The 20,555-nt window shown below is 35.2% G+C and overlaps 2 protein-coding genes across 2 annotated transcripts; both read right to left on the bottom strand.

Moving 5' to 3' along the window:
* Window positions 1-442: 442 nt before the first annotated feature.
* Window positions 443-7,954, bottom strand: LOC113058295 (mitogen-activated protein kinase 11-like). The gene is made up of 12 exons (XM_026226065.1): window positions 7,700-7,954; window positions 3,878-4,007; window positions 3,652-3,710; window positions 3,326-3,437; window positions 3,162-3,191; window positions 2,980-3,027; window positions 2,755-2,869; window positions 2,574-2,645; window positions 2,224-2,303; window positions 2,034-2,112; window positions 1,411-1,584; window positions 443-1,151 (listed from the first exon to the last, which is right to left on the bottom strand). The coding sequence occupies exons 1-12, from the start codon at window positions 7,810-7,812 to the stop codon at window positions 1,078-1,080; spliced, it is 1,086 nt and encodes a 361-aa protein (XP_026081850.1). The 5' UTR covers window positions 7,813-7,954; the 3' UTR covers window positions 443-1,077.
* Window positions 7,955-8,647: 693 nt separating this feature from the next.
* Window positions 8,648-18,123, bottom strand: LOC113068734 (deleted in malignant brain tumors 1 protein-like). The gene is made up of 8 exons (XM_026241567.1): window positions 18,090-18,123; window positions 17,635-17,962; window positions 14,944-14,951; window positions 10,748-11,056; window positions 10,164-10,485; window positions 9,778-10,073; window positions 9,253-9,561; window positions 8,648-9,102 (listed from the first exon to the last, which is right to left on the bottom strand). The coding sequence occupies exons 1-8, from the start codon at window positions 18,121-18,123 to the stop codon at window positions 8,648-8,650; spliced, it is 2,061 nt and encodes a 686-aa protein (XP_026097352.1).
* Between the last annotated feature and the right edge of the window lie 2,432 nt (window positions 18,124-20,555).

Below are 20,555 nucleotides of genomic sequence, written 5' to 3'. Positions count from 1 at the left end.
GTACTTTACTGAAAGCAGAGCAGTTGTTGATAAGGTTAATTTACATAAAGTGTAAATGTAAGAAACCACACCCATTTCCCCATTCAGCTTTAGAGGATGCTGACTAGTTTTATGACATCAAAGTAGCCATTCAGGATCTTCCAAAACATACATTGAGAAATATCTGTGACACTGTGTTAACCACTTCCTGAAATGCAGTTTCCTATTTTGAAAACACACACATATTCAGTCTGCAAACAACTGCTGCTGTTTATTTTACATATTGTGTAATTAATTTCAATACACAGGAGAAACATTCAGAATCAATCTCAAAAAGAAAGAAATTATATTTTACATAAAGAAAATCAGGATTGTTGATTCTTTTTTATTATATGTAAAATATTTTTTCTTTGACATTGATATTTTCATAAATTGACATTTTCATAAATTAATAAATGCTTATATTTCTAAAATCGTCTATATTTTACATTTGTAAAAATTAAAGGCAGTACAGCAAATATATTCATTATTGTTGTTATTGATTGACTGATTTGCATGTTATCATAATGAAAAAGTACTTAATTGCACTGAGGTATGTTATATTCATATAGCCTCGCAGATGAAAAAAGAGTAAAGACGGATTATGTAACTGATTCAGTTTTATGCAGAGACTTTTTTTTTTACATTGATTCATATATGAACTTTTTAAGACACACATCCCACTCTATCCAATATTGTAAACATTTTTGTCTCCTCCTCCTGCTTCATTTGTTTTGGTCTCATATAAAAGACATCTTACCCTGCTTCACCTATCTCACATCAAATATAAAAAACACTCAAAACAAACAACATGCACCTTGTAATATTAATACATCGCCTTTGTTCAAACAATACCGGTCGTGTTTTGCTCTTAGTTAAGTGTGTGTGAACACACACCCACATACAGGAAGGGCGTCATGCCTTGGAAATACACAGTCATTGTCTCTGGTTGGACTGCAAGCTGTTCATACAGTATGTCCACCAGTCCTGTAGTTTGTACATTTGAAAGACAGACAGTGGTGAAGGTGGCATCCTCCTGGATTGTAGTTATGCTCAGTTTTATTGTTCAACCTGAAGACTTTCAGGTTTATTGGGAGGATCTTTGAAATTGCTTACTTCCTCAAACACCAGCTCTGTGGAGAGAGAAAGAGAGAGTGGATTTTCACAGCCACCGAACAACTGCAAATATTAGTTAATAAAGTTAAATACAAGTTAATAAGTTAATACAAGTTAATAATGTGTGACTAACAGATCAAAAGATAAAGGTATCAATTTTGACAGATCATGTTCACAATGATTTTCTGAATGAACAAATAGCTGAATCATGGTGGAGTTTTAGTGTACGTTTACAACCTTTAATCCAAACAAAAGCCTTGTAAGATTTCCTCTCACCCTTCCACTCGTCCAGCGTGCGATCCTTGCTCTCTGGGGTCTGATCATATGGAGGCGCCTCGGGTTCGTCGTCAGGATCGTGGTATTGGGAAAAGTACGGATGACACAGAGCTTCGCTGGCTGAGATCCTCCCGTCACAGTCTAACACCAGCATTTTTTTTAACAGATCAACCGCTAAAGTCAAAGCAGGCAAACAGGGATGGGGAAGATAAATAGATTTAATTTGACTTTTTCTATTTTTAAGTACCGTTTAAAATTCTAAGCTTTTTTCTTGTAATTCAAGGATGATAACTTTTTAAAGTTGTAAAAAAATGTAAAAATGTAAGACAATAGCAGCATTTAGACCAGAACTAACAATGATACAAAAGAACAATGTCATTGGAACTTTCAGAATGGTTTTCCCAGCTAAATAATGATAAAAACATTGACAGCCAATCAGAATCCACCACAGTATCATTGAAACATCCAGAACTTTTTTCCCCAGTTGATGAAACATTGATTGCCAATCAAAATCCAGAAAACATCAAAGAGCTTAAGCGTTAAAAGTGTCAGACTGCATGAATATGGCGTGTGTGGGACTAATATAGTTATCCTTTATAATGTGAGCAGGCCTTTAGTCTTACCCAGAGGATTTGCTCCTCTAAATATCTTCTCCAGGTCCTGCTGAGGCATGTGTGGAAGCGACTGGATGTACTTCTGAGCCTTGATGGATAATACCAAAAAATAAGTAATAAATTTCAGACAAACTGTCATTCATCAACAGCTAGACATTGTTAGTATAGTTATAAATTAAACCAATAACTGAACACTCACATGTTCGGAAGATATCTTCTTCAAAACGTCAGGTGTAGGAGTGCCTACAACCTCCATGATTCTCTTGAGCTGATCTATATCTGAACAAATTATGTCAAAGATTCTATAACCGTTTAGAGGTTTCAGATGGAAGTCTGACTATAAGAAATCCTGGAATAGAGAAATAGCTATCTGATGCCTCCATCTTTGGAAATTGATTCCTAGTTCCTTACATTCAGTTTCTGTAACATCATTTGAACCACTTAGGCTACGCTTCCCTCACCTGCCTTTACTGGAAGCAAGACTCACTCAAAAACCACACACAAACACACTAAGAGGAGGTTTAAGTGGCTTTTGTGAAGGAAGGATACAATCGTTGCCAGGAAACAAAACCTTGCCTTTCAGAAGTTCACCCATGATGCATCCGACAGACCAGATATCCACTGTAAAACAGATTGAATTGTATTTGATCAGCCAGTTGCACAGATTATAAAGTGCAGATCTATCTATCTAGTCAAAAACACAAGAATTGAAGGTTTATGCTTGTTTTACCTGTCTGGTTGTAATGCATCCAGTTGAGCATGATCTCAGGAGCTCGGTACCAACGAGTCGCCACGTAACCCGTCATCTCTTCATCTGTCTGCCTGGCTAATCCAAAATCCAGGATCTGAAAGTTTAGATTAAAAAATACAAATTAACAAAATAAATGCACTGTGGCAATTCAGGTATTTTGTGTGTATAGACTGCAAAAAAATCAAAAGGGGAGTTTTTTCTCACCCTGAGTTCACAATCTTCATTCACCGCTACATTGCTTGGCTTTAAGTCCTGCAAACATGCATACAAATCAAAATTTGTTTGAAATGTGTAATAATGATGAATGAACTGTTAAAAGGAACAAGACTCCAGTGGCCTATAAAATGGACACTAAACAAAAACTGAGAAGGAGGAAAAGCACTCACTCTGTGGATCAGCCCAGCTGAATGGATGTACTGTTTGTGAGAGAAAACAGAAAGTTGAGCCTTTAGAAGAAACAGTATGACATAGTAAAAGAGGCACAGAGGCAGAAAAAACAGTTTGCCTCTGCAATTCAGAACTGGTTCTGACATCTGAACTGAAAGTGTACCTTAAGGCCCCGGAGAAGCTGATAAATGAGGAATTGTACATGTTCATCTGAAAGTCTCTGAAATTTGACAATGTTGTTGAGATCCGCTCCCATCAGGTTGGTCACAAGATATCTAGAGAGACAGAGACCGTCTTAGCTTATAGCCGATTTAGTGCATTTAAATCATCACGCATTTGCAAATAAAAACAAATATTTTTTGATAATTGGTTGACTGCAATTGCATATGATTTTAATGAAACAAAAAGTACCATTTTAGTTTAACAGACATCATAAAAGCTGTTTTATGCATTCACAAATGAAGATATAGTGACCGGACAGACACTCACACCTCATTGAATTCTTCAAGAGAAGCTGCTGGAGTGAAAACATCCAGCAGTCCGATAACCTGGATTACAGAAACAAAACAAAAAAAACATGAGTGAGGCTTTGCTGTTTGAACAGACCTAACAATTTCGATTCAGATGTTTGATGACTGTCTAGGAGTTGTACTAGTTATATTTGTGCACTACTGGGTTTTTGGTATTTGTTTGCATGTGTTTTCGGGGGACTTACATTCTCATGTTTCATGTGTTTGAGGAGTCTCAGTTCTCTGTACGTTCTCCTGCTGTGGATGAGGGACTGGAAAGGCCTGGAGAGCTTCTTGACGGCCACTTTCTGACGAAGGCACACATCATATGCTGAGCTAGAGAGTTAATCAGACAAACGCAATATTAAACACACTCTGATTGAAAGCAGCCACACACACTCTTAAATTCTTTATTGAAACAAATGCTCTGGATTGAATCATGCAAGACTCAAAGTAATTAATAAATACACAAGATATCTGTCTCACCGCTCAGAGGCTCACCTGAGACTGATTAGAAAGGCTAAGCCTAATTATTTTTACTGTTTCAGAAGGCCAATTGAGAAATTATGTGGAAAAAGCTAAAAAAAAAATTGAGTCAGTGGATAAAGTAATAATTCCAGTATTGACTCAGTGTTATGAATGTACTTTAGTCTATTGAATTAAATAAATCAAAACCCCTGGCAGGTCTTTAGAACTGGATTAATGAAGGTATTCTTAGAAATTAATTAATCTTAAAGGTGAAAGATGCTGTATTGATGTTTTGAACTGAATCATGCAATATGATATGGCATATACATTTTTTTTCTTTTTCTCTGTTGAAGACAAAAGCACCCAACCCCCATTTGGGATGCTCCTATTCCCTGTTTCAACCCCTCCACACACCCCAGGTCTGCCCTGCCCCCTTTCTTCTTAAAAAAAAAAAAAGAAAAATCAGCTATGCTGTGAAGAAGTCAAATAATCACACAATAGAAAAGGGCTTAACATGAACAATGCAAATTCACAGCTCATTTGAGTAAGAAGGTGTTTGTGGAGTCTCTGTGTGTGTGTGTGTGCGTGTGTGTGTGTGTGCGTGTGTGTGATGGAGAGAGATTCCTGTGGAATAAAATGATGGACATCAACAGGGTCTGAATAAGGGGGGATTGTTCTAGTAGTAGAGCTTTAATACTGAACAAATGTGTCAATCTGAATACCTGAAATAAAAATATGAGCACTAATGAATTTGGATATTGTGACTAAATGACTATTGCATTGTTTTGCATGCTTTATTAGAGCACTATGGGACCAGGCCTATTATTAAAAGAAAACATAACAATAGCTTAATCAGGCCTCTCATGTCAGATGACACACAGCAATGACTCTATAATCATATCCCCAGGCTGTTAGAAATAGCTGAACCTATTTAACTCAACGTGGGATCCAATCAGCAGCAATTAAACCTTCAGTGTAAATCCATTGTTAGTGTTGTGCATCTTTTATTACAAATACTGAAATAATTAGGTCTCAGGTGGTCTTGAGGTGTTGCAGGGCATCTGCGTCACTAACAATGAAATGAGCTGCATCGCATCATTTTTCAGAGCTGGCAAACCTCCCAAATAAACGGGAAGAAACACTGGTAATAGCTTCTAAGACAGGACGACCATGTGATGCCCTCAAGCAATGCTCTCTGCTGGTGCTTTTTTCCCAGTTGCCTGTGGGTTTGGGATATTTGCTAGTTAGCTTTTATTTAGCATTGTCTACCACTGTGTCTTTCGGTACGCTCATTTTAGTGTCTGCTAAAGCATACAAGACCTGAGAGCCTCGTTTAAAAAACAAAATAGAGCAGGATTGTGCACTGTTTAGTTCCCTATTTAGTGCTTTTGATGGAGTCACTGTTTTTGTGATTTTTATGCTCGTTGCAATCAATAAAATGAGAAATTTGTTTTATAGATCATTATTTATCTGTAAAATATTAATGATATAATTAAATAGTTTACTCAGAAATGAACATTTGAAAATGTACTCCAAGATGCAAATGAATTTGTTTTCTTGTTGGAATAGATTTGGAGAAATTTAGCACTACATCACTAGCTCAATAATGGATCCTCTTCAGTGAATGGGTGCCGTCAGAATGAGAGTCTAAACAGCTGATAAAAACATCACAATAATCCACATGACTCCAGACCATCAACTAACGCATTGCTGCATGTTTAAATAAATAAAACTTAGATTTCAAACAATTGCCTCCAGATAAAACCCATGTCCTCTATCCAAAATACAACTGTCTCCAGTGATAAAGTTTGTCTCATTTGAATCAGGTGAAAAATATGCACAGATCAAGCACCATTTACATGCAAAACCAGTCCAAACCAGTTCTAAACAAATATGTGGGGGGATTTTAATGTGAGAGGAGATGGATGGACTTTTCCACTGTAGGATGTTATAAATTATGGACACATATTTTGGCCATAAAGCAGTGTTTTAATGTTAAGACACCTTAATAATGGATTTGTCTCTAATTAACACACAGCTTCTTGCTTCACAATGCATTAACTGATTGAGTCGTTATTGTGATGTTTTTATCAGCTGTTCAGACTCTTATTCTGATGGCACCCATTAACTGCAGAGAATAAACTGGTGAGCAAGCAATGCAATGCTATGGTACATTTCGTTAAATCTGTTCTTATGAACAAACAAACTCATCTACTTTTTCGATAGCCTGAGGGTGAGTAAATGTTAGCAAATTTTCATTTTTGAGTGACCTATACCTTTAAGTCATTGTTGGTTTCCTTTCGGTTAATAACTAATGAAGAATATATTTATACCATCATGAGTCAGACTGATTTTGATCTGGCTCTCTTAGACGAAGCTGTGGAACAATTGTGAAACATTGTCAGAAAAAAAAGTTGGGAAGAGGAAGAGAAACATGTTTACTTGCAAAATTAATTGAGCATATCATCTGGATGATTATGTAACTACTGCTGGTGCATCAAAATGATGTGACGTACTTCTATATAAACTGATTGACATCTTCAGAATTTTTTTAAATTAGTACGGTGAAAATGGGAAGATGCTGAAGCCAGAAGCTGTGTCACCATGGCAACCGTTTCAGGGAGGCCTGAGGGATCTAATGTTGTAGCTCAGATGCAATGTAAGTCTCTCAGGATAAGTGCATTATGGCAGGATGAAATATCTGGACGTTCTCCCATACAGATGGACGTCAGATGCTGATGGGGGTGTGGCATGGGTAAAACTGGTAGACAGTCTCACTTTAAGACCGGAAATGAATAGGCCTAGCATGTTGTCTACTAGAGCAATATTGTGGCACCAAATGGGCATGTTGGAAGGTGCTTTCAACAACCTAACTAAACATATTTACAGAATCAGAAGCCTTAGTATTTGGTCATTCTGTATAAAAACACAAATGTCATGACTACCTGAGATATATAGGAAATACCTTGTTTACTTTTTAAATACATGCCTTGTGTTCTTGATAGATTGCCAGATACATACAGTTAATCAGCTTTTGTTCAGCATCACTTAGAGGAAGGCGTTTTTTTTTTTTTTTTATACTGTTAATATCGCCAGACAAACAGTCATTGTTGCTGAAGGAATGATTGACACATGTCAGTAAAAAAGGACCAGCAGCGTTTATCACAATCAAACGAATGAATGCAATGCCAACAGATATTATTTTCAGTAGCCTATGAAATGTTGGTTCTGTTTTGCTAAATATTTTACTGCCAGTGGTTTATTTTCTCTGTGGGAAAAGTAAGATTAATGTTTTTCCGGATGTTGTTTTGTCAAGATGTATTCCTGCCTCACCCTCTCCTCTCTACGCCGCAAAATCTTACTACGACGAAGGCTCAGCTAATGAATATTGATTTGTTCATGCTGAACGCCCCAGTGTAATATTCATGAGTCACGCCTTCGGTTAAGGATTCGATAGCGGTAGAACGTCGGCGCATCAGCCAATCATCGGTTACGTCATTAATATTCATAAGTCAAGCCTTCATCATAGTATCATTCATAAACTCGCCTGCTGGACTTACCATACTGAGCCAAATGCCCCCGATCCAACCGGTGTGAGATTCTGGTATCGTTCTGGCACCTCCCAGACAGTCTTGTTTAGTTCTTGCCGATAGAATCCCTGTCTTGTCGACATCTCTTCCGTTTTAAAACGACGCTATTTGTTACTAAACTGTCAGTAAAACATGAACGCATCCGGCAGAGAGATATGCTTATGTGTGGAGGCAGCCGACTTAAGTCTTCTATTTGGCAGAAATGGGAGGAACCGTCTGTGTGTGTGTGTGTGTGTGTGTGTGTGTTTTAAGAGAGAGGACAGAGATGGGGGGTGGGACAGCCGGTGGAAATAATTCATGTTAGGCTATTAAAATAAATAATATTAATAACAGCATCAGCACAATTTTTTGTTTTATAATTAGTGTTGTTTTGCTGATGTTTTTGGTACTAATAATAATAATATACATGTATACACCTGTTATCATGACAAATCTAAAATGAACTATTATACTTTTACAAAAATAAATTAATAAAAAATAATAATCTTATCAAGAATACAATAAAGAAAGCAGCAAACTGCCCATTGTTTACTAGCTTTATTCATTAGTCAATATAAACACACAAAGACTGACTGCTGAAAAACACTGAATGAAAATGGTATGAAAATAAACAACAAATAATTTTATTAAAAGTATAAATACCACTAAGCAACCTTTTTAGAGAAACATTTAGAAATAAATTGTCAAAAAAATAAAATGTGAATGAAAAGAAAATATATATATATATGGAGTATATCAATATGTCCATACCAACAAACAGGGATACATGATACTTACTATAACTTGTTAAGAAACAAAGCAAAAAAATTTATCATCATGACCCTACTGTTATCACCAGCAACCGACTCAAATTAGGAAACGGCTCCATCTAGTGTTTCATCCCTGATAAGACATGACAGAAGATAATCATTTTAGGCTTTAGACGCTTGCAGACTCTTTCACACTCAAGAATTCAAAAAACACAAGACTGCATGCAATCAGAAAGCTGATTTCATTAAACCAGGACGAGAAACTGACCTGACAGATGAAAGGTAGGCGCTCATGGCAGCAAGCATCCGTCCATCCAAACCCGTTCTGTTCTTCCTTGAGAAGTTTTCCACAAAACATGCTCGCTGGGTCCTTTGGAAACTCTTGATGCCACGGTGCATACTCCACATACGGCCCACTGGTCCACAGCCAGGGTGAACAGCTGAAGAGCATACTCCGCTCAAGCCCGATCCACACTCCATCAGTGATTGCTTTATCCTGCAGCATCTGTGTGATGTACTTCTGTGCCGTGGCATTTAAAATGTGCGCCAGTGTCTGGTAGTGAGTTCTGCAATATCCCAATGCATCAATCCAGCTTTTTGAATCATTGATAAAGGTATAGCTGTCTGAAATAGATATTAAACAAAATTTCTGATATTTTACTATAATATAATAATAGGTAATGATGAAAGTTACTATAGTCCAATGTACAAGCACTAGTTATATTCTGGATGTCAGCGCAGTCGGCCTCATTATTGTTTATGTATTTGACTCACATTGGCAGATGACTCCAGCATCTTTATAATGACTGCAGTTCTGTACGTCCCATCCAGAAGATCTACATCTCTTTAGAGTTTGCTCATTCCCATAACAATTGACATTATTCATCCATATTGGTCCTGAGCCGTTGCCAAAAAAAGCACCTTTTCTTGCCTCTATAGCATCCCCACATCCAATCTCTCTACACACCACTGAAGCATCTGTCAGACCCCAGCCATCATCACACACTGTTCCCCATGCTCCATTGTGAAGAACCTCCACTCGTCCAGAACAAGAGTTGAAACCATTCTGCAGTCGTACTTTGGCTAATAAACAATAAATGAACAGAAACTGTTTAGCAATAGTTCTTTGATAAATGAAAAATTGGTCTTCTATGAAGTGTGTAGGTCTAAGACACACATAATTTTGCTTTTATTAATTGTTTGCACATTATTAACATGAACAGTTATGTTAAGAAATGCAGCAGTATTTAAGTATTTTTTCAGGCAGTAGACCTTTATAATAAAACATTAATCACTTACGTCTACAGATGACACCAGCATCTTTTTCATGGCTGCAGTTTTGTTGAAATCTTCCACTTAAAACACAGTTCTTCAGTGTAGACTCTGTTCCATTACATCTCACATTTTTCATCCATACTGGTCCTGATCCTTGTCCAAAATAAGCTGCACTCTTTGCCTCGATCACATCCCCACATCCCATCTCTCTACACACTACTGCAGCGTCTGTCAGATTCCAGCCATCATCACACACTGTTCCCCATATTCCATTGTGGCGGACCTCCACTCTTCCCGAACATGAAAGACTGCTGTTGACTGTAATAGGAGCTGAAGCACATGGCAAAAGAAACAAAATGGCTTTATGTCTGTAAAGATGATTTGAATGGACAAAAGCATATTAAAATCATTGTTTACAGTTTTGTGACTCACGCTGACAGATGACTCCAGCACCTTTATTACTACTACAGGAGGTAATTTCATGTGATATGCAGCTCTTCAAAGTAGATTCTGTCCCAGTACATTGTACAGTATTCATCCACACTATTCCTGATTCCTGGCCAAAATAAGCACGACTTGGCCCTACGACACTCCCACAGCCCAGTTCTCTACACACCACTATAGCATCTGATTGATCCCAGCCATCATCACACACTGTTTTCCACTGACCGTCACGAAGAAGCTCCACTCGTCCAGAACAGGAGTTGTCACCATTTACCAACCTGACAGTTACTATACACACAGATAATAAAATGCCAAGTTGCTTTTACTACCATATATTTGTGTATTTTACTATTTCAACAAGAACACATTGGGTTAGAAAACTATATTGTTCTATTTAACTCTCTCGTGTTATTCCTTAAAAAGGGAAATATGCAATTTTATGAAAAATAATATTTTTGGCTCACAGTTACAAACGACACATCCACACATAATGTCAATTCTATTGCATTTATTAAACAATATTTAAATTTGCTGAACATTTTGGACTCACACTGGCAGATGACTCCAGCATCTTTTTGATGGCTACAGTTGTGTATTCCCCATCCATTTGAAGAGCAGCTTTTCAGTGTAGATTCATTCCCAGCACATTTTACATCATCCATCCATATCGTTCCTGATCCTTGGCCAAAAGAAGCAGTGCTCTTAGCCTCGATCACATCCCCACATCCCATCTCTCTACACACCACTGAACCGTCTGTCAGATCCCAGCCATCATCACACACTGTTCCCCATGCTCCATTATAAAGAACCTCCACTCGTCCAGAACAAGAGTCAGTGCCATTCATCAGTCTGATTTCATCTATACTAGTCGGATTTGTAAAACCTATGCATGCAGTTGAGTCAAAGATGCAGATTATTAATATTTAATTTGACTTTTTATTGCTTTAATCATGCTGAAAATATAAAACAATTTGTGACCAAGATTTGTTTCAGTGTATAGCATAATGTTCTTACCCAGAAGCAGAAAGAGTTGCATGACCCACAGCATAGCGGCTAGAAATATAGTAAATATGATATATTATTCATGTTGCATCTTTACACAAAACATTCATTGCTTTTTCTTATGTTCTACACTACTTTCAGAATTAATAATAATAATTTTACAGTGTAGACAAGTAGCTGTAAAAATTCTAAACATCTACTGTAAAATAACTGTGTAATTGTATAAATGAGTTTTTCTAATTGTATTTAGTCCTATTGTAATCAAATATAAGTAATATTATATTATGACAATATAAATATTTAATAATAAAATAATTGTAATATAATAATTTCTATGTTAATACCTGCTAAATGGTTCTCTTCTTCGTCTGTCAGTTTGAAAAGTCCTTTGTGACATGTACTTGTGTTTTTCTCTTCATGCCATATGTTACAGTTTTGGAATTCATGGTTTACTGCTTGAAAGATTGGATGTGTGCCTAGTTTGTTTACCAGGAAAATATGAGATGATTCAATGAGCCTTTGTTTGCGGCAGCTTCTAGGGTAACCTTAGCAACCCACACACCTGCTCCGAGCAGGACTTGGGAGTAGAGTGCACTAATAAAGAGGCTGAAGACTGCAGCTCATCATTTCACTGGCTAGTGCACTTCTTGAGATCAGGGGAGTGAGGTTAACCTGCACAGCATCTACTAGCTGGACTCAATTACACTAGCAGTAGCTGAAGTAAACAAAAACCTTCCTCTTCTTCCACAATAAGAAGAATTTCTTAAAATCTTTAAACATTTCATCAGAGCCCTAATGATCCAATATGCAGCAATTAAATCCTCTATGTGCATCTTTTGTTGATGTTTTGCATATTTTATTGCATGTCACCATTAACTGCAGTTTTTTTAATCTTTCAGTTGCCATAGCTTTATTTTGTCACACAATGAAGTAGAGAAAGGAGGGATCATTCTACAACTTGCTGCTTGTGTATTTATTAAGAAAATGGTTTGGCTAAAGCTTTAAAATGTATATAAGACTATATGTAAACAGCAAACTCTACAAACAAGTCCATGTTGCACATTCATCTTTAAATTATTTATTCTATATATTATTTTTTTTTGTATTTATTTACAGTTTACCTGAATTTTTTGGAGGTTCATTTGGCTGTAAAACTGCATTTGTCACTCCTGTAAATACTTATAAACATCTATAAACAATCATTTATGCAGTGTTTTGAAGATGTATTATGAAGTGAGCAGTAATTTAAATAAATATCTATTCCATAATTGGAGTGAACCAATTATTTTATTAGATTTGCTTTTACTCATCTTAACAAATGCTAAATACACAAACATTATCAAAAAGGCCTGACAGCATTAGCATTGCACAATTCAAAAGTCTAAATCATGATTCAAAAGAGTATAATGATATCGAGCAGAGATGTCAGTGCAAACATTATTAGACAAAATCAAGACACATTCTTATTTAGTAAATCAGTCACATTATACAATTAATGGCAGGGTGATATTTGCTAATGACATGTAATAGAATTGTGATTGAATTTATGATTTGTATATCAGTGTATACACTATCACACATTAATCTAGTTATATAGCACCTAACAAAGGGTTTATATGTATTTCTCGCAGTCTAGAGGAATTTTGTTCTTTTTGCCTAATTTTCTGAAACACTTCTCTATTAGCTTGTGTCTTCCATTGTAGCTTAAAAGTCCCCAAATCTTTCAATTTCTCCATTATCTTTCAATTCTGTGAGAAAAAATATAGTAAATAATAAATAACAGTTGTGTCCCAGCTACAGTGTGAGATTATCATGAGCTCATATTTTCCAAAATCTTTTTTCTTTCATTTTTTAGGCCAGGGTTGTTATTTAGGATAAATATTAAATCCAAGCTATTTATGGAGCTTATGTATGTTTTAAGCAATCAAATTGTTGCTTAGGAAGACAAATCTTTTGACTTGCCTTTACAGAGTAGTTGTGAATTTCCCATTCATTTGATGAACATGGTTTCAGTGTGTATTCATTCCCAGCACATTGTACATCATCCTTCCATATTGGACCCAATCAAATTTGACCCATAACAAGAGTCATGTCCATTCACCAGATATCACTTCCATGAGTGACAGTTGTGCAGCCTGTACATGTTAGAGAGTCACAGATGCAAACAAATTTTTTTTATTTAGAAGATATTATTGGTCATCAAACAGAATGCACAGTGTTTTGTCAGCTGTATAGTTCTTCTTACTCAGAAGCAGAAAGAGTTGTGTGGACCACAACACATTGGCTGTAAATATATTTCATATAATGTTAGATACAGTGGGGAGACAGAATATCACATGTAGAGACAAGAAATATTATTAAACGTAAATTTAAAAAGACACACTTGACTTGCTGACTTGATAAATTGACTTGGGAATATCTAGACAGAAAGTTTGAAATTGAAATAAAAAGTTTGAAGATTTATGTCTGAAATTTTAAGTTTAAAATTGTTTTATAGACTTGGAATTTAAAGCAGTTTTAAGATGCAAATAGACAATTAACAATAAACAATGTAGTAAACCAAAATACCTTCTGCAAAAGTGCACAAGGAAACACTTTTGATACTTGCTTATGTTTTTAAGATAGGCCTAATATCTGGCTAGATATGTCTGTAACAACTTCTTATGGGATTTAGGTGCATAGTCAATTTAAACTGGACGTGTGACAGTTATGTAGGCTGCTTTCCTCTTGTTCATCCTTGACCACAGCTATTATTCAGCTTGAACACCATCCACACTGATATAATGTACACATGCCTGTGATGTACACATGTGTGTGCGTTTTTATCTGTCAAGTAAATAACACTGACATCCACATTTGATAAATAAAACATCTATGATTTCTGACAGGTTTTACTGGATTCTACTGTGCTGCAGTCACATAAATTGTTATCTCAACCTCAACAATATGCAAATTTTTCCATTCTAATTCTCTTATGGGAAATTCTGCAGAATGTCATTTGTTTACAGAATCATAATGCCGTGAGGTCTAGGAGGCCTGCGATCGCAACCTGTCACATTTGTGTCTGAAAACTACTATTTGGGAATATGAACAAATATGAATATGAATTTAAATAAATAAATCTGAGCTAGGAGAAGTTGGGGATGGAGGAGGCAGTTAAGCAATAGAAGTGAGGCTGAATGAACAGGATTTAAATAGACCGCTGTAAGAGGTGTAGAAACTGCTGATGCGAGCTTGACTGACGAGGCTTGCCTGAACTGACACAACACTCAATTTCTAGCATTCGTGAATGTTGGTGTTTTGTTTCCATGTAATTTACATGTCTTTGCAAATTTATAAAGGGAGTTGTATGAAACTGGCCCACTCAGAGTCATGCAATCGGTTTTGATATTTGAATAGTGACCAATCTTTTTCTCTTAACTATATGAGTATATGATATATGAAAGCATTTAATTCACATTTGAGTGGATTTGCATTGAAACATTATGAAAATATACAATGAATGTTGTGCAGTACAAACATCCAATGGTGCATCCAACAATGTATTGCAGATGGGAAATTAATTCCTTGTTTTATGGCTATTAAATTAATCCAGCACTTTCTGAGCATTTAATTGGTTTGCATTCTGAAAGATGGACTGCTTTGATAGTAAGAGCTTTATTTCTCATGTTGACAATTGTCTTTTAATGGAATCTGAGGGGAGGAGCCAAGACATCAGCTGATCCTACATCTAAATAAAATCACCTGGAAACCTTCTTGTCACAGAGACAGAGACACTTCTGAAGGGACTGACATATTAAAAGGTTAAAGAACTCTAATAACGTGAATCATATTTGTTAGTTTGCAAATTAATTTTATTAGGTACTAACAATATTTGTAATTACTTCTGGTGTAGCTGATTTATTGCTAACTCTTGCACTTTCCCTCACTCTTTTTGTTAATTGCTGCAGTTGTGAGTTGATGTGGTTGACATTAAGTGCAGTTAGAGACCTCATAGCGTTGTTATGTGGACACCTGCTGTTGATAAATGACTCTGCAATGAGCAAGGCATTTTCTTGTTTCATATAATCAGTCAGTTTTTGGACTTTGAAATGTTCTGTAGCCTCAGCAGGTAGCAAATTCTCCAGTGCAATTTTGAGTCATGCAAACTCTTTCAGATCCTCACTACAGAAAATATGAATAGTGGGGATCGGATCTTGGTATGAGGGCTTGACGTATGAGGTATGAGGTACGATAGGTATGTATCATGATTGGTATGAGGACTAAATCTTCTACACCTTCTACCTTATTTGATTTATTCTCAGGTTAGGTAAAGCAAATCTGTCCTAACTCATAAGCATTCATAGCACTCATAGTTCTCAGAAGCTCTCTATAAGCATTTTTCGGTAGCACTTTATTTTACAGTCCTGTTCCTCATGTACATACTATGTACTTATTATAGTAATTACAATAACTATGTAGTAACTAGGTACTAACCCTGAACCTACCCCTAAACCTAACCCTACCCCGTGTAGTTACCTTGTATTAGCAGAACTTTCTTAGATAAATGCACTGTAAGTGCACTATAAGTAAATGTTAGTACACGTACTGTAAAATAAAGTGCAACCTATTTTTCTCCTCCTGGACTTTCTTTGATGCCTCCTGCTCTGCGTTTGCGTAACACAGCATTCTATGGTAACATCCCTGTTCTTCATTTTTCTTTAGCAAAGCTCTTACTAAAACATGTTTCATTTCTAGCTATACTTTTGCGAATATATGCTAGAAATAATTGCGCAATAAATAAACAATTACAATATAATGTGTGATGTCTTTCATAATAAACCATTTTTCCAATAAAACAATTACAATATAATGTATGATGTCTTTCATAATAAACCATTTTTCCAATAAAATAATTTCAATATAATGTGTGGTGTCTTTCTAAAAAAAAAACACTGTCCGATATTTTCAACATATTCAGTAACAACACAACAATATTACATGTAAAGAAAAATATCATGTAAAGAAAAAACTTGTAATAAGAAAATTGCATATTTTCCTCAACATTACATGCATTCATTAATTTTTTATTTTTATTTTTTTATCTTCGAGGTGCCATAGATACATTTTTGTACACAATGAACAGAGAAAGCAGGAACCATTGAAAACTTCATTGTGCTTATTTATTCAGAAAAAAATATTAAAATAATGTATTAATATAATATAAACAGGACAAACAGGTTCATGTTGCACATTCATGTTTAAAATATTTTTTTTTGTAAGATCAATTTAAATGCAGACCACTATAAATGTAAATACTGTCTTCATCTTAATTTCACGTCTATAAATAATGTCAGGTCTAAAAATAAATAGTTTCACCTTTAAATGATAATTAAATTTAAAAAAAAAATTGTAAAATTTATTTATATGATAATGTATAATTTATGTATGGAAATCAATCATTTTATACATTTAATGGTAGGGTCAGATTTAGTTGTAGTCAAACATGAAAGCTGTGATTAATGTATCAATGTATATACTATCGCACATGAATCAAAATATATAGCAGCAAAGGGTTTATATGTTTTTCTCACAATATTGAGGATCATTTTTCTTTTTAGTAGCTTTCTGAAACACTTCTCCATTTGACTGCGTCCTCCACTGCAGGGTAAAAGCTCCAGAATCTTTTAATATCTCTTTTATCTGTGAAAATAATAAGACAAAAATATGTTAAATAAATAAAAAATAATAATAACAAAGCTACAGTGTGAGATGTTTTGTTGTTCTCTGTGACCTTTTATTTTGCACTCACCTTTTCCAAAATCTCCATCATTTTGCTTTTGTCGTTTAGTTCAGTTTTTGGATCAACATTAAATTGGAGCCTCATGGCTGTTTTTTTCCTGATTTCTGAAAAATAGATTTCCAAAGATGTAGATGCTGGAACTGTTTCGGTGAACCTAAACATAACGATAACAAACATGTAGGAATGTAGGTCTTATATTCAACTGTATAATGGGGGTTTTCCGAAGCTGTAAGCTATTTTTGCTTATTATATCATAAGTACAGCAGCAGCAGTTATGTTTCTATTAATTATGGATTCATGGAGGTTTTTTTTGTTGTTGTTGTACAATTTGATTTGCCAGATGAAGTTGAAGTTTATAGAGTAGATGTTGCATATGTGTGTGTGACTGAAATGAAAATGTAATACATTCAGCTGAATTTACACAGATTTGTTTCCACTGCTTACTTGTGTAAATGTGCTGAAAATTCAAATGTGGTAGTTGCTAAAATATATTTTAGTCTTAAATATATTTATGTACCTTACTTCTTTTTTTTTTTTTGGAAAAAAGGCGTTGCATTTGAAAAAAAAAAAGTTTAATTAATTTTTTCTATTTAGTAATTCCATAAAAAGAAAATGTGCAATATTAATACTTCAGTTCTTTGATTGTTTTTGACTCACTGTTGCAGATGACTCCAGCATCTTCATGATGTCCACAGTTATGTTTTCCCCATTCATGTGCCCTGCAGTTCTTCAGTGACGACTCCGTGCCAGTGCAGTTTACATTATCCAGCCATATTTGGCCTGATCCTTGTCCAAAATAAGCATAACTCTTCGCCTCGATCACATCCCCACATCCAATCTCTCTACACACCACTGCAGCGTCTGTCAGATCCCAGCCATCATCACACACTGTTCCCCATGTTCCATTGTGAAGAACCTCCACACGTCCAGAACAAGAGCTTCCATTGACCAATCTGATTCCAGTAGTGACATTTATGAAGCCTGCATGTTAGATCACCACAGATGCACATTCATTTTTATTTGAGCCTTTAATTCAATATTCAATATTATTATTGGTACAGCGACAGATACATAGCAAAGTTTTGTGTCAGTGCATTGTTCTCCTTACCCAGAAGCAAACAGAGTTGCATGGACCACATCATATTGGCTGCAAATATATTTCATATGATAGATATGAAATACTCTTTGGTTTATTGTCTCTAGAATTTTCATACAAATCATTTTAGCCTCATCTTGCTGCTCTTATTTATAAAGAGATGTATTCAGAATTCAGCGTGGTTCTATTATTAGCAATCATGAATGAAAGCAAGAAAGAAATTTAGTATTTAAGGATTTTCAGTAGTACTTCTAATGTATCGTGTTTTTATTTAATTGTTGAATTTCATATAATAGGTGGTAAGCATTTAAAATAAACAAAATATATTGAAATTGTAGATTTAAAAAATATATATATAATATTGGCATTCAATATTTTTAAAAGTAAGTTTGTCAAGTCAAATTCTATGTCCGTTTAAGAATGTTTAAAAAGTAGATTGAAGATTTTAAATTTGTCATAATTTACGTTTGATGCTGTTTTAAATAAATAATAATTGAAACACACCCCCTATAATCTCACTTGAACAATCCTTATGCTAAATGCATAATATATGTTTGCAAAAGTTTTTAAGGTAATACCTGGCCAGATGGTCTGTAGCTTCTTCTTATGGGATTTAGGTAGGTGGTCAATTTAAACTGGACGTCAGACGTAGGCTGCTGTCCTCTTGTTCATCCTTGACCACAGCTACTATTCAGCTTGAACACCATCCACACTGATTCTATAAATGTGATGATTTTTATCTGCAATCTAAATAATACTGAAATTCACATTTGATAAACAAAACATCAAGGAAATCAAACATGCTTTGGTGAATTCTACAGTGCTGCATACATTATATTCAAATTATTATTCCAGCCTGAACAGTTTGCGCACCTCCCATTCAAATTCAGGGAAATTCTGCAGAATGTAATTTGTTTACAGGGACATACAATTAGCTTACTGGAAGTTACCGACAACATTAATATTTGATCATAAATATCTGAGCATTTTGACTTGCTGTGTGAATGTTTTTTTCTGTTTGTTTGTTTTTTTCATCCTAATGTATATCTATACCCGAAATGTGAACAGTTTTTATTGCATTTTATAACAATAATTTTATCTATGAGATGAAATAAAATGAAAAAAGAAAATTTGATTTTGGCTACTGAAAATTCCAATTCAGTACTTTGTCATGTACATAAGAACCTCAATGGTGTGATGAGTTGTCCAATGAGATGCCGTCATGAAGACAAAGATGCTTCTGAAGAGACTGACATATTAACTATGTTTCTGTTTTTTGGTTGTTTTTTGTAACGATATAGAGGACAAGGTTTAAGCTTATTTTGGAGAAGGTTCAGGACAAATATGGATGGCCTTCACTGATGTACTGTGGGACATCTGGATGGGGAATACTGCACATAACTGTGCATTCTGAATTCATCTGTGAAGTTGGATGAAAGCTACATAAATATTGCATATACTAAATAGAACCAAACTTTTCTATTCCTTTACTCTCTGTTTTTTTTTTTTTTTTTGTTAGCATTTATTAGGTTGGTGAATGGCACTGACTCTGACACTGATTGTTGCGGACGAGTGGAGGTTCTTCATGATGGTAAGTGGGGAAAGTGTGTGATAATGGCTGGGCTTTAACAGACGCTGTGGTCATATGTAAAGAAGTGAATTGTTGGAAAGTGATTGAGGCAAAGCATGCTGCTTGTTTTGGACCAGATGTAAGACCAGTATGAATAGATGATGCACAGTGTACTGAGAGTGAGGCTTCACTAGTGAACTGTACATCAACAAAATGTTTTTTTGCCTAGATCAACTTTCATGTGAGCATCACAAATGATGTACTCTCCTGTTGTGTTGGGGTCAATTTGACCCTCACTCACTTTACAAACTGCTAGAAATACTCTTTAAACTCTTTATTTCTTCTTGAAATTTGGTGAATATTTCTCATTTGGGGTCATGAATGGGCATGCAAAGGTTCCCCCATTAACCCTTAGTGGTTTCCATGCATTTGGACAACACTATGAAAAACACTAAAGAGTCAGGTAAAAAAATTAAAAAATCCTTTATTTTAACTTGTCAGACACTAAAATATGAAATACATGTGAACTTATGTAATTTAAGATTCAAAGTGTACTTGAAATTGTAACTCAACTTCTGAATTATCCAAGGTAAATTAAAGGATCTGTGAGAATTGTATTTTAATGTTTAATTAATTTACATTTTTTTTCTAATTTTTTTCTTTCTATGTTATGTTACACCGTGTTAACAGCAGCCTCTTGCAACATTCAGGAAAGAAGTAGTCCACCCAGAAATATTTATTCTGTAATTATTTACTAAACCTCACGTTATTCCATATCCTTTACTAGTACTGCATTAACGGAGACTTGTCATAGCACTTGCATATCTTTGCTCTTTTGTTTATTTTAATTGCTTGCGTTGTCCTTATTTGTAATCACTTTGGATAAATTCACAGACAAAGCAATTCTG

This window comes from Carassius auratus, chromosome 4 (assembly GCF_003368295.1).
Source record: "Carassius auratus strain Wakin chromosome 4, ASM336829v1, whole genome shotgun sequence".
NCBI classification, from domain to species: domain Eukaryota; kingdom Metazoa; phylum Chordata; class Actinopteri; order Cypriniformes; family Cyprinidae; genus Carassius; species Carassius auratus.
This window is presented reverse-complemented; position numbering and strand designations above follow the sequence as displayed.

Bases quoted from the DNA above. Each gene is read 5' to 3' on its own strand.
- LOC113068734 (XM_026241567.1), bottom strand. From the start codon at position 18,123: ATGATGTGGTCCATGCAACTCTGTTTGCTTCTGG. The intron at 10,074-10,163 runs ATGATTTTAATA...AGCTCCTATTAC, and splicing joins GAGTCACAAAACTGTAAACA to AGTCAACAGCAGTCTTTCAT. The intron at 9,562-9,777 runs GTAAGTGATTAA...ATTGTTTATTAG, and splicing joins TGCTGGTGTCATCTGTAGAC to CCAAAGTACGACTGCAGAAT.
- LOC113058295 (XM_026226065.1), bottom strand. From the start codon at position 7,812: ATGTCGACAAGACAGGGATTCTATCGGCAAGAACTAAACAAGACTGTC. The intron at 3,192-3,325 runs GTACACTTTCAG...TCTCACAAACAG, and splicing joins AGCTTCTCCGGGGCCTTAAG to TACATCCATTCAGCTGGGCT. The intron at 2,113-2,223 runs GTGAGTGTTCAG...TTATCCATCAAG, and splicing joins AGAAGATATCTTCCGAACAT to GCTCAGAAGTACATCCAGTC.